Below are 15,101 nucleotides of genomic sequence, written 5' to 3' on the forward strand. Positions count from 1 at the left end.
ACCGCGGTTCCCTGGTGGCTCAGCTGGTAAAGAATCTGCCTGCAATGCGAGAATCTTCCTTGGTTGGGAAGATCCCCTGGAGAAGGGAATGGCTACCCACTCAAGTATTCTGGTCTAGAGAATTCCAGAGAATGTATAGTCTAGGAGGTCGCAGGGTCGGACACCACTGAGCAACTTTCACTTTAATCCAGTCTGAGGAAATATTTCCACTGAAATCCAGAGTTAAGTAGGTGTTAGCTAAATACAGTAGAGGGGGAAAGTGTTTCAAGGTGAGGTTAGGGCATATGTTAAGGCCCTGAGGCCCAAAGGAAAAATCTGGCCCCTCCCTTAAAAGTGTTGAAAGAAAGCCAGTTTGTTCTAAGTATGCTAAAAGAGGATAAAGAGACTCTTCTTGGGGGAGAGAAGCTTGAAACTGGATTATAGAGATAGGCAATACAGGTTTATGAATTATTTACCTTATCTTAAAAGCAGTGGTAAACTATTACAAGGGCTTTAAACAAAAGGTGGCAGCACTAAGGGATTGAGAGAAATATAACTCCTTAAATTCATCTCCATTTTAGGAACTCTGATATGCAAATTGACTTCAATCTTTTGTAAGGTGTAATAACCTCAAATAACCATGATCTGTAACCTCAGTTTTATTACACACTGCTTAGGTTCTATCAAAACCCATCTTTCCCCCTTCCACTGTGTTAAGAAACTCCTATATATGAATTTTGTCTACTAGAGGGGTTTGGTGGTGCTTTTTGCATTGGATTTTTTTTGCCAATCCAATCCTTTAGAAAAATTCCTGCAAGTGCTGAATGGAGAGTGAATTGAAGGATATGAGAACAGATGTGTGGCTCTTTCAAAAGGCTTTTGAAAGAGCAACAGCAGAGATGAGGGTAGTTCAGACTCAAGACTAGACAGTGAGAATGGAGAACACAGTTCCAGTATTTAGATCAACACTTAAATCTTGGGGATGACTTAACAGTAAGAGTTAAAACAATTCCAGGGGTTTCTGGTTGGGGAAAGTGGATAGGTGTCAGTGCCCTCAATGAGAGGTGGGTGTAAGAACAAGTTCAGGGAATAATAGTATGACAAATTTTGTGAGACCTCTCAGTGGAAACAACTTAGTAAAGGTCTAGAATCAGGATATTAGAAATAAATATGGAGGTCAGCAGTGACACTGACCTCCATATTTATTTGAAAGTGACAGCTGCTAATTGAAGCTTTGGGAGAAGATGCTAGTCCAAGGATATTGTGACATAAGAATGCTCGGGATTGAGCTTTGAGGAACACCAGTATCGAACATGAGAAACAGCACAAAGCTATGGAGGAAGCAAGCCGTTGTCTTCTAGATGCCTGTGTGTGTGTTAGTTGCTCAGTTGTATTGGACTCTTTGTGACCCACACAGACTAGAGCCCATCACGCTCCTCTGTCCATGGAATTCTCCAGGGAAGAATACTGGAGTGAGTTACCTGTGCCCTCCTCCAGGGGATCTCCCCGACCCAGGGATTGAACCCACATCTCTTGGGTCTCCTGCATTGGCAGGCAGGTTCTTTACCACTAACGCCACTTGGGATGTTTTCAGTTTTGGTGTTGACAGTGTCAGATATTGCCTAGAGAACAAGCTAAAGAATTAAGTGTTTATTCAATTAAATGGCATGGATGTCATCACTGACTGTAATAAGGGCTGTTGTATATACTAGTGGCAGAATATATAGTGGGTTTGAAGAGCAAATAGGTAGGGAAGTCTGACAAGGAAGCAGAGACAGGACTGTTATTGGGGAGAAACGTGAGGGCCAGATTTCTTTTGATGAGAGGAATGGCATATTCAAACTCATGCAAAGGGCCAATGGAGAAATATTTTTAAAAAAAATACAGACCAAGTAAGAACAGAGTTTGTGAGAGTGAGAGGGCAGGGAGTTCAAGCACATGTTGGAAAACTGTTCTTTAATAACAGGAGGGATACTTCCTATAGAGGAAGAGGAGGGATGAAGCATATTCAGATGCATTTGTGAACACTCTCCGATGACCTTTTTTTTTCTTTTTCTGTGAAGCAAATCATCAGGGAATAAAGAGGCAGACAGAGTAGTCTCTGAATTGAGCAAGAGAATGAAGAAACACAGTTAAGATTACTGGCAGCTTAAATGAAGGTGGTGACTATGGATTTACAGTAGTACAAACCTAACAAAACCATCTCCCACAGCCTGGATGCAGCAGCAGTGTCCAGTTCATCCCGGGCTGCCATTTCGCTAGGCTGACACAATACGGCAGTAGTACATGCCCTTAAATGATTTGTATCTGCTAAGGTCTAGTCAGCTCAAGACCACGGGGCTGAAGCCTTTGGTCTGACAGAATATTTGATGTGTAAGCAAGGAAGCACACTTCAAATGGGGCTCTCCACAGGGGGAGGAGCGCATCTTCCTTGAAAGGTCTGGGCTCCTGCTGAGGAATTCTGAGGAAGCTCTAAGGGGAGAGAGACCAGTTCCTGGTTGGATGCTCTTTCTGTAGCAGGATTAGAAACAGGGTTTAACTAAGGGACTGGCTGCTATCCTGAGGTGAGGGCAGTTTAGCAACTGGGTATCCCCAGAAAGATGGATGAGAACTGCAAAAGCAGGTCTGGAAGCATCACTGATAACAAAGCCCTGGTCTCACACACACACTGGGGTTCATGACCTTGGGAAAAACATTTCCTATTAAGCTGCAGCTGGCTTTATCTGTGTCTGTCCTCCCAGCTTGATTAACAGGCAGGGCTGCTGCTTTTTCAGTTTAAGCTGATTTTCAGTCCTGGATAGGTTTTTACTCTTACATCAAGCATCCTCTCTTAATAAATGTGACAATTCTTAAAAAAAAAAACTGACAACTTAATCCATACCCTACTGTCCTCATGACAGATAAGACTGAATAAAATACCTCATCACAGAATTCCCCTGCTTTCTGACAGCATCCAGGCTAGAGCAAATCTCATTTCTTAGGCCCTCTCCCAAATTATCCAGCCAAAGCCCCAGTCCCACAATAGGTTCTTTTGAACCTTCTCGCTGACACACCCTACAGTTCCCCACGGTGGATACCCTGCCTCTCGACAAGCACTGGACTCAACGTCCTCAGTGCCGGTGTGGCCCCGGCAGCCTCTGGCTGCAGGGCACTGAGAATACAGTCAGAGGGTCTGGGCTAATGACCCGCTTCCAAGACTAACGTTTGCACTTTGTTACAAGACTAACACTCACTGGCACCTTTGTGTCCTTGCTCACTAAAGATTTGTACTAATAATCCCTGTTACAAAAGATGTACGGATCGGTATTTCTGTTGAAGACGTGGCAACCCTAAAGACCAACTCTTCCTTTCACTACGCACTGCTGAGGTTTTAAAACACGTCCCCTCGTTCCTTAAAGGCCCCCTATCTGATGTGGCTTTTCAGCGAGCTGCTCAGAACCCAGGGAGACTGTGGCAGACAGTGCTGCCTGCAGCTTCCGAATGCGGCTTCTTCCTGGGCACTCTGCAATGCCCCCTCTTAACCAGCTGTCATGTTGTGAGACGTCTAAGCCGCGTGGACAGGCCAGGTGTAGGTGCTTCAGGTCAAGGATGGCTTCAAGTCGCCTCAGCCCAGTCATCAGTCATGTGCGTGAAGACAACTCTAGAAGAGAACAGCAGCCAGCTGTTCCAGCCACCCCTAGTCCTTACTTTTCCCAAAAGGTGCAGACTAGAAAAATAGTACCCCTCTTGTACCCTGTCCAAATTCCTAAGCCACAGAAACATGAGCATGATAAAATGGTTATTGTTTGGGTGGTTACTTAAGTAGGACCAGTAACTGGAACATACTGATCCTATTGCTAGCTGTCCTAAGTATAGCATATTGGTAACATTTAGTAGATAAAACTGGGTGGTTATTCACAGAGCAACTGCACAAAGTTTAAAGTATATTCAGTGAGCATATTCTTGGCCTCAGCCTAATGTCCAGGCCTTTTCCTATGCGCCCTTCCCCTCATCCCTGAGATTCATTCACAGTAAGCACAGTCTTCAGAGAACTTTAGACTGAGGCAACAGCCACCATGTTAGCTATCATTTTGAAAAAAATTCTATTACAAATTAAAAAATCCCCATTACATATGTACTTGCCTTTTACAATAAGAACACTAAGAGTTTACATTTCATAATTGCTAGTTTTTCCAGGTAGATGTGAATGTGAATTATTGAAACTAATTCAACAGACAATGAATATCTTCTATCCTAGTAGTTTGATTTCAAATCTTAATTTTATGTCATGTAAAAAGATTCAATAGAAATTCTTTAGAATTCCAGGATACTACTCCAAAAACTTAGAGGAAACAAAACTATTTAAATTTTATTTTTAAAGTCTAATTTTAATCCAGACCAAACAAACAAGCCAAAAAGTGAGAAAGCTAGTCGAATTAGCAGACACAGATGTACCAAATGTAAAACACTGGGTTATTAACTATTTACATGCATATTTACAAGCAATCTTTTTGTACATTAAGTTTTAGTTAGTTGGAAAAAGATTTTTGACATAGGTAAAAATATTACTAAGGTAGGGCTGAGGTGGTACCACATTATAGTAAAAGTATTAGAAAAGTGGTTCTCAAGGTTTATCAATTATAAAGCAGATGAAAACTTGAGTGACAAAGATCTAGTAAAATTCTCTAGTAAAAAAGTCAATGCAACTTATGCTATAAAACAAAAATGAGAAAGCCATATAAATGAAGCAGAATAATATTCTAGGTTTTTAGAGTAATGAGGTTAGGTTTAAAAAAAAAAAATTCTAGAATTGCAACAAATCCTCAGTGAAGATCTTGGTTGTTTAGTTGGGAGTTCCTACATTTTTTTAAAATGCCATTTTAAAAGCCCCTGGTATCAAATAGCATCTGGACATGTAAGTCAGTTACTAATGACATTTCTAAGACTGCAGGTCCTAAAGATATTTGTGATTGTGATTCATATTTGAAACTCAATTCATTGAGACACTATATGTAAAACTAAGTGAAAGCTATAATACTCATATCTAAGAAAGTATGCTACATTTTGCAGTTATATGTATTTCCAGGCTAAGAATTTTTCCCTCAAGAAAAGTAGAATTTAAAGGATAAGCTACTAACCAGCTAGCAAAATTTACTTTCAACATTTTTCATTTTTTTCAAAATCGATTTTATTGCAGCCAAAACAGTGGAATTAACTGTACATAATAAACTATTATATATATATACACATTTTAAGTTATAGGGAATAAAGTTTATTTTGGCAGAGAGTGTTAAACAAAATTAAAGTTGCATACATTAGTAACATAACTCAACATCCTTAATTTGGTATAAGTGTGACACATTTTCTTGCTTTCCTGTGTTCTGCTAAATCACCATAACCTAAACTGCTTTATAAAACTGATACGCTGAAATTTAACTTTACTGTTTTCGCTTACGCTCTGATTCCAAACAAAACTTTTCATAAGCTTCTTCTATCTCTGGGTCCATCTCATCATCAATATCATCCAAGTACCTGTGAAAGCAGCACAGATGAGGTTTATTTTTTTTTAATTCAGAAAATGTCTAAGATACTAAGTCATGAAAGTTATGTGTCTCCCCACCCCCCAGGACCCTTTTGACCAACACGTGACAAAATTATCTTGCCAGTCCTACCAACTGCTGATGGGTCTTTCTCCTTCTTCCCTCATTTCTAGTACAAGGCCACATACTGACATGCCACAAGTTCATTAGGGCAAAGAGAATATAACACTTACTAAGCTAAACTTTAGAGGATAACCTGACATTGAATGGCAAGGACAACTTTCAATTTCCACTGGTCGCTCTCAGCAGGGTTGAACCTTCCTAACTGTGCTTGAAAGCACATCCCTGTATTTTTCTCTATTAAGCTAGTATATAACAGCAGGACACTATCAGAAAATCAGACTTATATTTAAAATGCCACTACCTGGAGAAAAAATAAATGTGATTCTTTTTTTTGTTAAACCTACAATACATGAGATGGGCTAAGAAAAACTAAAGCCACAGATTTATTTCTGCCCTCTACTTATGAAGAGTAGAATCTAAGTAGCCTGTTCAAATTCACATGAATTGTTAACAGAACTGGGAGTAAACCTCAAGTTCCTGGTCCTTCTATATACAAAATGTAGTATGATCTAATGATAAATGAGTAATACAATAAAAGTTTCTTTTGTCATAAAGAATGGCAGGTAAAGATTGAGATATGGGATACAGGACTATAATTTTTATGTCTTATGTGTCTATCAATCCAAACATTTTCATATAGTTATCTGTGGTTTAATTTTAATCCCTTAACAGCCAAGCTTTGAGACTTTTACTGTGTGCCAGGTGACTACTCCAAGTTATTTATGTATCTCATTTAGGTCTCAAAAAAATTCAAGGAGGAGTACTACTATTCATATTCAATAGATGGAGAAAAAGGCATAGAAGTTGCCCAAAATCTTACAGAACTAAAGTTAATAGAATCTATTTTTTAAAAACTGTTTGACTATGCTACATTAATAGTTTTTTCACCTTAACTATATTCAATTTTCAGTCATAGTGTTTAATATGATTTTCTGAAAATATCTGGTAAATAACTACTACATATATACTACTAACATCATTAAATCAAAATGCACATTCTTTCATCATCTTTTCTAGTCTAATAACTCCATCCACAAGCTGTGGCCACAGGAACTCACAAAGAAAGCAGCTAAAGATGGGAATTTCCTGGCAGTTCAGTGGCAAGGACTCCGTACTTCCACTGCAGGAGGGCTGGGTTCAATCCCTGCAGGGGGAACTAAGACCTCGCGTGCAAGCCACATGGCGTGGCCAAACCAAAAAATGAAAACAAAAATCCAAAAAAAACACCAAACCCCCAAAACAAAAAAAGGATCTAAAGAACTTACGGATCACCACCCCCTGATAAATCTGTTCCATTTTCTTCATAATCTGGAAAAAAGTCTTCTCTTTCAAGTAACTCTTGATATTTCTCTTGGTAATCTATAAAAAATAAAAAATTTTAATACTGAAAACTATTCATATGGAACGGCCAAGTTACCCCCCAAATTTTTTTTTTAATGTTATTTTTCATTTAAGTAGACACATTTAAATAGCAGTTAAGGTTCCATTTACATACTTTAAGAGTATCTTTTACGCAACCTACATTATGACTGGCTCGCTTTCTCTCTCCCCTGCACACAACATGCTCACAAATCACACAATTGACCGTCACTGGTCACTGACCTTCCACACTCTCAAAAATCCACATGTAACTTAGCTGGCACCCCTTATACATGGTTCCTTTGTATTTGCTGATTCGGCTAACCGTACATAAGTACTGTAGTACATATTTAGTGAAAAAAATCACATAGAAACAGACCTGTGCAGTTCAGAGGTGAACAATATAATATTCCTGTAAAAAGATGATGGAAATCAAAGCCACTATGAACGTATCAGAGGACACTTCACAGCCAACGTGTGTGCTGTTTACATTCTCTGTTTCTTTCCATCAGAAGAGATACTGTCCTAACTTGTTTCTTCCATACTGCTGTTTGTCCTTCCACAAGGAGGGATTTTCAATGGAACCTCCTAGCTTCTGGCTCCATTATTCCTTCTTAAGGAGGTAAAATGAGCTATCTGGCTAGCAGGTAAAAGCCATCATTTGCTTGAAGTTTCTCAGAGGAGGCTAACCTAGCAAATGTTCTGAGTAGAGATTTTCTTCCCTCTCCTTTGAGACAGATGGAAGGTGGATACCTGATAAATGTTTCAGCTATACCAACCTTCCCTTGGTTGGGCTTCCTAAGGCAGTAAGAAGGTGGTATTATAGGTCTCCATCTGCCAATGCCTTAAGGCAGAGTTACTGAGTTATCTTTTAAGATGAGCAAGTATGTATAAAGCCCTGACCCCTTATTAGTAAAATGGGTCAGTGTATATTAAAACTAGTTATCTTACAGTCAGTTTCTTGTGAACAGCTGCCTCAAATTTCAAGAGGATGATATAATTACATTAAACTTAACAGAGACCATGTTTTTCCAAGATTGTCAGTCTCTATAAAACTAATTCCAGTTTAAAGGGTTAGTGATATTTTTGATATCCAATCTTGGTATTTGAGATAATTTTAACTATAAGACTCTCCTGCAATAAATACTTAAAGCAACATATAAAACAATCTCCTAAATGTATGAATGAGTTCACATTCACTCACTCACTCATACACACACACCCGCTCACATCACCAGATGACATAACTCTTGTAACTGGGAGGCTGGTAGAGCAAGCGGTCTTAGGAACAAAGAGCTTGGATTTTAAAACCCACAGGCAGTCAGAAGGCAAGGTCTTGAGTCTATGTGAAACAGGGAGATGGATTCATGCCCCACGTCCATCTCACCTACACAAACTCAGGACACAGAACTGGTATTTCAAGCAAAAGGTGAACCAAGAAAAAAATGAAAAACCTCAGTGGTAACGGGAGATGGCAAAGAAGCTTGGTTGTCCCTGCCTGCATGTGGAATCAGGACAGAAGTACTGTGAAGAAACTGGTTCCCCAGATAATTTTTTGAAATTAATTTATTTTTAATTGAAGGATAATTCCCCAGAGAATTTTTAACAATGGGTATGCATTTCAAATTTCTATTATCCACATAAAGAATCTCTATGACAAGGAAAGAAAAAAATTTGTCCCAAGCCAGTGTTACCCCTGCGGCTCCTGGCACAGCAAATACAAACTCCCCTTTGGATACATGTTCCTACAATCCAAGTCTCAAGGCTTTTTCATAAAGAAAAACAAACAGGCAGTAGTTAGAATGCTGCAAGAGTCATGAAAGACCATAATATATGTAACTTAACTTCAAATGATTTAAGGAAAAAGACTGAATGTGGAAAGAACAAATGATAAATGGAAAACACTGTTAACCAAAGAGGTACATCTGAGTAAAAGGCAAATGGGTGTTTCTTTCTACTGTTTTTACGTTTGTAGCTTTACAGTAAGTTTGAAAACATTTCAAAAGTTTAAGAAAGCTAAATTATGAGATTGCAAAAAAAATCACAACATAAAGAAGTAATTTTGTATATGACGTAAGTAACAGTAGGGTTAGAATTAAATATATGAAGCAAAACTAAGCACGTTTAGAATAATGAGAAAAAAGGCCTTGAAACTTTAAGATCAAGATACTTTGAACAAAATTCAGAAACGAAACTGTTTAAAAACCAAAATGAATTTCCAGAGCCACCAGAAATAAGTAGGAAAGACAGATTAGACAAAGAGGAAGATCAAAGAACCAACATGAATCAAGGCAGCGTCAATGAATAAAGGGAAGAAGGAAAATCTGTCTCACCAGACATAGCAAGATTTACAGTATGTGAGAATAACTAAGAATGCAGTACTGGGACTGCCCTGGTAGTCCAGTGGTTAGGAATCTACCTGCCCATGCAGGAGACACAGGTTTGTTCCCTGGTCCAGGAAGATCCCACACGCTACAGAGCAACTAAACCTGTGCGCTCTAGAACCCCTGAGTCATGAGAGAAGCCACCACTCCCCGAAACCAGAGAAAGTCTATGCTGCAACAAAGACCCAGCAGAACCAGAAAATAAATAAAATTTAAAAAGAAGGCAGTATCGACGTCAAGACAAAAGATCCATGCTCACAGACACAAGAGTAAGACACAAATTTATTGGGAGTTACATGGTACACAGAGGGATATTTTATCCAAGAGAGGAAGCATCATCTCTGCTGAAATGAGGAACTACAGAATATTTAATTCCTACCATATCTCATATACAAAAGCTAGCCAGATGGATTAAACACCTAAATACAAAAAGCAACAGGGTTTAGAACACAACAGAATTTGACTGTAGTAAGGAAACTAAGTCACAGATACACATAAGACTCTAACACTCAAAGCTTCTACATGGTAAGACAAAAAATGGCAAGATAGCACATACTGGGAGAAACTAAGGATCACTTTCCAGACCATGTAAGTAATTACAAATCACTAAGAAAAACAAATGATTCAACAGAGGTATCTGAAAAGGACACAACCAGGTGATTCTCAAACAAAGAAATCAAAAGGTTAATAAAAACAGAAAACAAACCAGAGAAAGAGGTCTGGTGAAAGAAAACTAAGTCTGGTAACAGCAAGTGTTACCAACAATGGGAAACAGGAAATTTCATATGCTGCTGGTGGGAATATTAAGCTGTATAATCACGATGGAAAGCAGACTAGCAACATCTAGTGAAGCTGAAGATGCATGTTGCCTATAATCTAACAATTTTACTTCCTTACCCTAAGGAAATTTCTCTATATGCACAGATTCTTAAAGGTGTTTGCATGGTATTCTGGGTAGTAATAAGTGCGAACCACCTCCCCGTTGAAAAAAAAAGGGGGGGGGGCGGGGCCCAAGGGGGGAGGGAAATCTATAAATTGTGGTTTACTCTCAGTAGATTATCATTTGGCATTTATATATCTCAACACGAATAAACACCAAAAATACTGAGTAAAAAATAAGCTACAAAACCACATGCACAATAAGGTACCTTTTTAGGTTAATATTACTGTGGATGGTAATACCTATAACTTACAAACATATGTATGAAGTAAAAAGACAACACAATGACACTACCGTCAGGATAGTGATTACCGTAGGAGGGAAATTATGGAAGGACTGGACTTGAGGGTGAAAGATCAATTACAGCAACAGAAAATGGTTTAGTATTATCTATACAGTTTTATTTCTTTGAAAAGATTCAAGATATATAATGATATAGTGAAACTGGTTTATCCTGACAGTGAATTGAACTGGCCAGTTTTCTGGTGGCCAGTTTTGAAATACTCAACAATATAAAAACCACCAAAGAGGTCAAAAGAACGCTTAACTTTTCAACTTTAAATTGTACTTATGTCTGTAATTCATAATTTAAAGTTGAGAAGCTAAGCAGTTCTTTCGACCTCTTTGTGCTAGAGGCATAGGACAGTCAATGCCTGCAATCCAGAGCAAACAAATTAGAAAATTCTGATAAGCTGGCTGTAAGGTTGTACTAAGAGGGAAAATTTTCTCTTGCCCACAGTTCAGTTCTGTTTACCACAATTAAAGCAATCGTTTTACAAATGGCTCTTTTCTAGAAGTATGCATAGATTTAGATTTTAATTAACTGACCCACCAACTATTAATAAAATCCACAAATTCTCAGTATCTGCAAGTATTAACCTATACCAATGAAAGTTGCAGACTCTGTAGTGAACTAGAACTATCTTTCCCTTTCATTCTAACTACCTGAAAAGTTTAGAGTATTAAAAATAAAGTATTAGAGAAAAGATAAAAATGGTTGCATTTAATTGAGGGATTCTTCCAATCCTTCATTGTTAAGTTGACAAGGTACTATATACTGAATCAGATCTTCAACCTGAAGTGGTTCCAAATGGTAACTGTTCCAAATGGTAACTGTGAGAATATTCTAGTGAGACAAAACTTTACCCTATATTTTAGAATGATGTGAATTCTTCAAAAAGCTAAAACTTCATGCCAGTGAGGGTATGGTTTCCTGTAATTCAGTATCTTACCAAAAATGGGCAGAAAATGGCTGAGATGACATACCTGGATCAGCTGCAGTGAAAGGAACACCATCAGATGTATAAAATGTTGGCTCATTCTAGGAGGAATCAAGAGTGATTAAAATATGCTATTTCAGAATTGATTTTCTAAAAGCACATTAATTAATAGAACATGTCTGAGGTCACTTAACTGTACCTGATAATGCAATAACAAGCAAAAAAACTTCCTAGCAGCCACTTCCATTTCACTGGAAAAGTCTACAGTCTTTAGATGACTATTTTCTTGTCTCCAGTTCCTATGTCTAACCCTGCTGTCTACTGCCTGTCACACAAGTGACTTGGTCTGTTGTGCACTGTGATTTAAGGTCAACTGATTTTTAGCTGTCGTTCCCACCACCAATTTTTCTTTAAAGCCATCTCCAAGACTGGGTTATAATAAAAGCATTCCTCCATGGTTTCTTTATGCCTGTCCTATTGAGAGCTTCAGAGCATCACTGGCCTGGTAACCATTTTCATTTTCTTAATTTACTACAAAATGCCAGTACAAGTTTGAAATACAGGCCTTTGATCATGAATTCTCTGGAAAAATTGCTTCAAGGAATTCCTATACTCACCCAAGTCCAAGCCAAGCCTTATCAATTTCCCTTGCCTTTAAATGGCTCTTTCTCTAGTCCACCCTTTCACTGAGGATTCCATGACTGCCATGTGACCCTAACTCAGAGAACTGTTATATTAAATTCTGAGAACTGCTTTATGTAACTTATCTACAAATTACCAGAATCTGAATTCAAGCAATAACCAAACTTAAAATGCAACCACTGGCATACCATAAAATAATTAGGATCATTTTCAGGTGTTGCTTCCCTGTATGTTGAAGCTGCATGGACTCTACCCCAGTTACTTGACCGGAGTTCTACAAGCTTCAAAAGCATCTGTTTTACATCTCTGCAGACAAAAGTTAAAAATGAGTTAAGATGAGTATGCTAATATATCACATCTCTAATTTATCACAGATGCTTAAAACTTGGTTTTAAAAATTTAATATGCATTGATTTTCTAGACATTTCCTATAATGAAACAAATTTATCTCCTTTAGAAAACGAACATCACTACTTTATAATACTGATCTGGGGAAAAAAAAAGATTTAGTACAGTTATGCTCAAATGAGTTGTGAGCCCAAGCAACTGGAACAAGATTCAGTAATCAGGGCACAGTGAAAGACATACTTGGACTTGATCAAGAGGCATTTCACTGCCATAAAATAAGGAGGGGAGGGATTCTAACTTATATCAAAGGATGAACTCCTACACCTTAGAAGTTAAGGAGCTTATCCCATGGTGGTGAAAGGAATGGCTTATTTTGTGATGACCACATGTGATAATATTGCAACTGCCACCAGAAACCCCAGAATGTTTTTAATTATTTAACTTTTTGTAAAAATAAAGACGACACAGAAACATTCAGGATCGATCCCAATCTCCTGGAGCCAGGGAGGAAATATTTCTTTGAATCATCACAGGTTACATTCATTTCCCACTGTAATGACTAGAGCCACGCAATCACTTGACTACAGGATAGTACAGGACTGGCCCCTGGAAACATAAACAGGCTCTCCTGTCTCCCCTCATTGCTCACACCTTAACATGGCTATCCTACCATTACTCAAACAAGTCCTTATAATAAACAAAGCATTGACAAATGCCCCCGAATCACTACCTGTTGACCTTCTTGAACAAGGCTTCCCTCGGTTTGGATTGAGGACCCTGCCCCAGATATGCCATTCTAACTAGAGTGTATGAAGGGAGTGGGTGCAAGAGACAAAATAGCTAATACAAAATGGGGAGCCACCAGTCTCCATCTGGAGCTACCACTTACACGGATGTGGTCCTTGTGACATGTGCAGGGGGGAGATGCAGAGGAATGGGAGGACAGGGAGGGTGTCCTTGGGAGTAGTCTGCTGCTCGCTCATCCTTTCTGGCCTTGCCCTGGGCACACAGCCTCCATGGCTTTACATACTGTCTCCTCATGCCCTAGGAACTGCACAGACTTGCTGGGCTTCATGTTCCTGTCCAATTCATAGACAGTGGGAATGCCAGTTGGCAGGCTCTGCTCCCTGCCAGCCTTTTCAGAGACCCTCTCCAGATGCTTGAAAAGGCCCCAGAAGGTTGGTGCCATGGGCTACAGTCAGTACTTCCCTTCCTTCCTCTCCCTGACCTGGGGAACTTCTTCCTTCCAGAAGGGCGGAGCTATGGTGATAGTACCCCTCCGACTCTTGCAGAAGGGCAGCTGACCTCCAGTGAGACCTGTGTGCCTTTGACCCTCTGACGCCATGGGAGGAAGAGGGACTTCAAAGAAGCACTGCTAGATCTTGACCTGGGCCTCACCGTGCTCGGCAGCAACTTCTGCTTTCCCGAGGCCAGACTCCCACAGTGCCGCCCACTGAAGGGCGAGTCCTCACCTCGCAGAGCCACACCTGGTCAGCAGCATCCAGCACTGCTCTCTCATGCAGAGGTGAAAGCTACATGCTTGTACCCCACTGCCTAGCTCCCTCTGTCTTTTTCTTTTTTTTCTTTTTGTTTTTGAATAAACAGCCTTGACACTTGTTCCAGGCAACTGTGACTATATATGGTTCTCAAAGGCAGTGGAACCCTGCTAAAATTTTTATACCTCCAACTGGATTTATAGTTGTACTTTATCCAAGTATTTACTGAATTTAAAAGTATTAATCATTTCTTTTAATGGACTCACATTCCCCCAGGAATATTTTGACGACTTCTATTTATATAAGCATAATTAAAGGAAGTGGCTAGGTGAGCAGAATCCATAGGTAAAGGAAGAAATTTCTGTGGATCTATTAAGATTATTCCGATAAAGTACAAAAGATTAAAAACACCCCCAAAGAAAAAGCAAGGAATATCTTCTGGCTATCTATACTAGTTCTTTTCCTACCTGCTGCAATTTGCATCTAGGACAACATTTTCAATTCTCTGAATAATTTCTTCCATGTCAGTCTTTCCTTTTTCCTTCCAGGCATCTTCTAAAACTGACCCTGTCAACTAAACAAGCAAGTATCAGTTCAAAAAAAAAAAAGGAATTCAATGAAGTATAGAAATTCTAAAAAGATCTTAGCAGCAGTTCAAGCGTTCTTTAAACAGGATGAATTTAGAAACTTAAATATTCCCTATTATTTTCTACCATCTGATATTCAAGAATCACTACACTTTGTTCTTCTTGACATGGAAAAGGAATGAACTATAGCAGAGTTTAATCACAGGTTTTATATGCCAATGACTACAGCAGATTTGCTGTATGACTGAAATAGGTATAAAATTTTAACAACATCACTTTTTAATACATACAACATCCAGTAAGTATAGAAACTCAGAATTTAAAAAACACAAACTTTATCAGGAGAAAGTTAAGGATACAAACAGGTAAGTCACAGAAACAGTGGGAAAAAAAATTGCTTATAAATCAAAAAAAGCTTAAATTCACTTGTGATTTTCACCAAGGAGATGCAAAATAAAATGTTATTGTTTTTACTCATCACAATGATAAAATAAAATCTAGGAT

The 15,101-nt window shown here is 38.8% G+C and overlaps 1 protein-coding gene across 3 annotated transcripts in view; it reads right to left on the reverse strand.

Moving 5' to 3' along the window:
- Positions 1-5,121: 5,121 nt before the first annotated feature.
- Positions 5,122-15,101, reverse strand: part of PAIP1 (poly(A) binding protein interacting protein 1) — a 28,938-nt gene continuing 18,958 nt past the window's right edge. For all 3 annotated transcript variants that reach the window (XM_065905255.1, XM_065905253.1, XM_065905254.1), the window contains exons 7-11: positions 14,478-14,584; positions 12,355-12,472; positions 11,571-11,625; positions 6,887-6,980; positions 5,122-5,490 (exon numbers count right to left, since the gene is read on the reverse strand). In XM_065905255.1, coding sequence (XP_065761327.1) covers positions 5,397-5,490; positions 6,887-6,980; positions 11,571-11,625; positions 12,355-12,472; positions 14,478-14,584 — 468 coding nt within the window. In that variant the 3' untranslated portion in view covers positions 5,122-5,396. The remainder of the gene's footprint in view (positions 5,491-6,886; positions 6,981-11,570; positions 11,626-12,354; positions 12,473-14,477; positions 14,585-15,101) is intronic.

This window comes from Muntiacus reevesi, chromosome 14, assembly GCF_963930625.1.
Source record: "Muntiacus reevesi chromosome 14, mMunRee1.1, whole genome shotgun sequence".
NCBI lineage: Eukaryota > Metazoa > Chordata > Mammalia > Artiodactyla > Cervidae > Muntiacus > Muntiacus reevesi.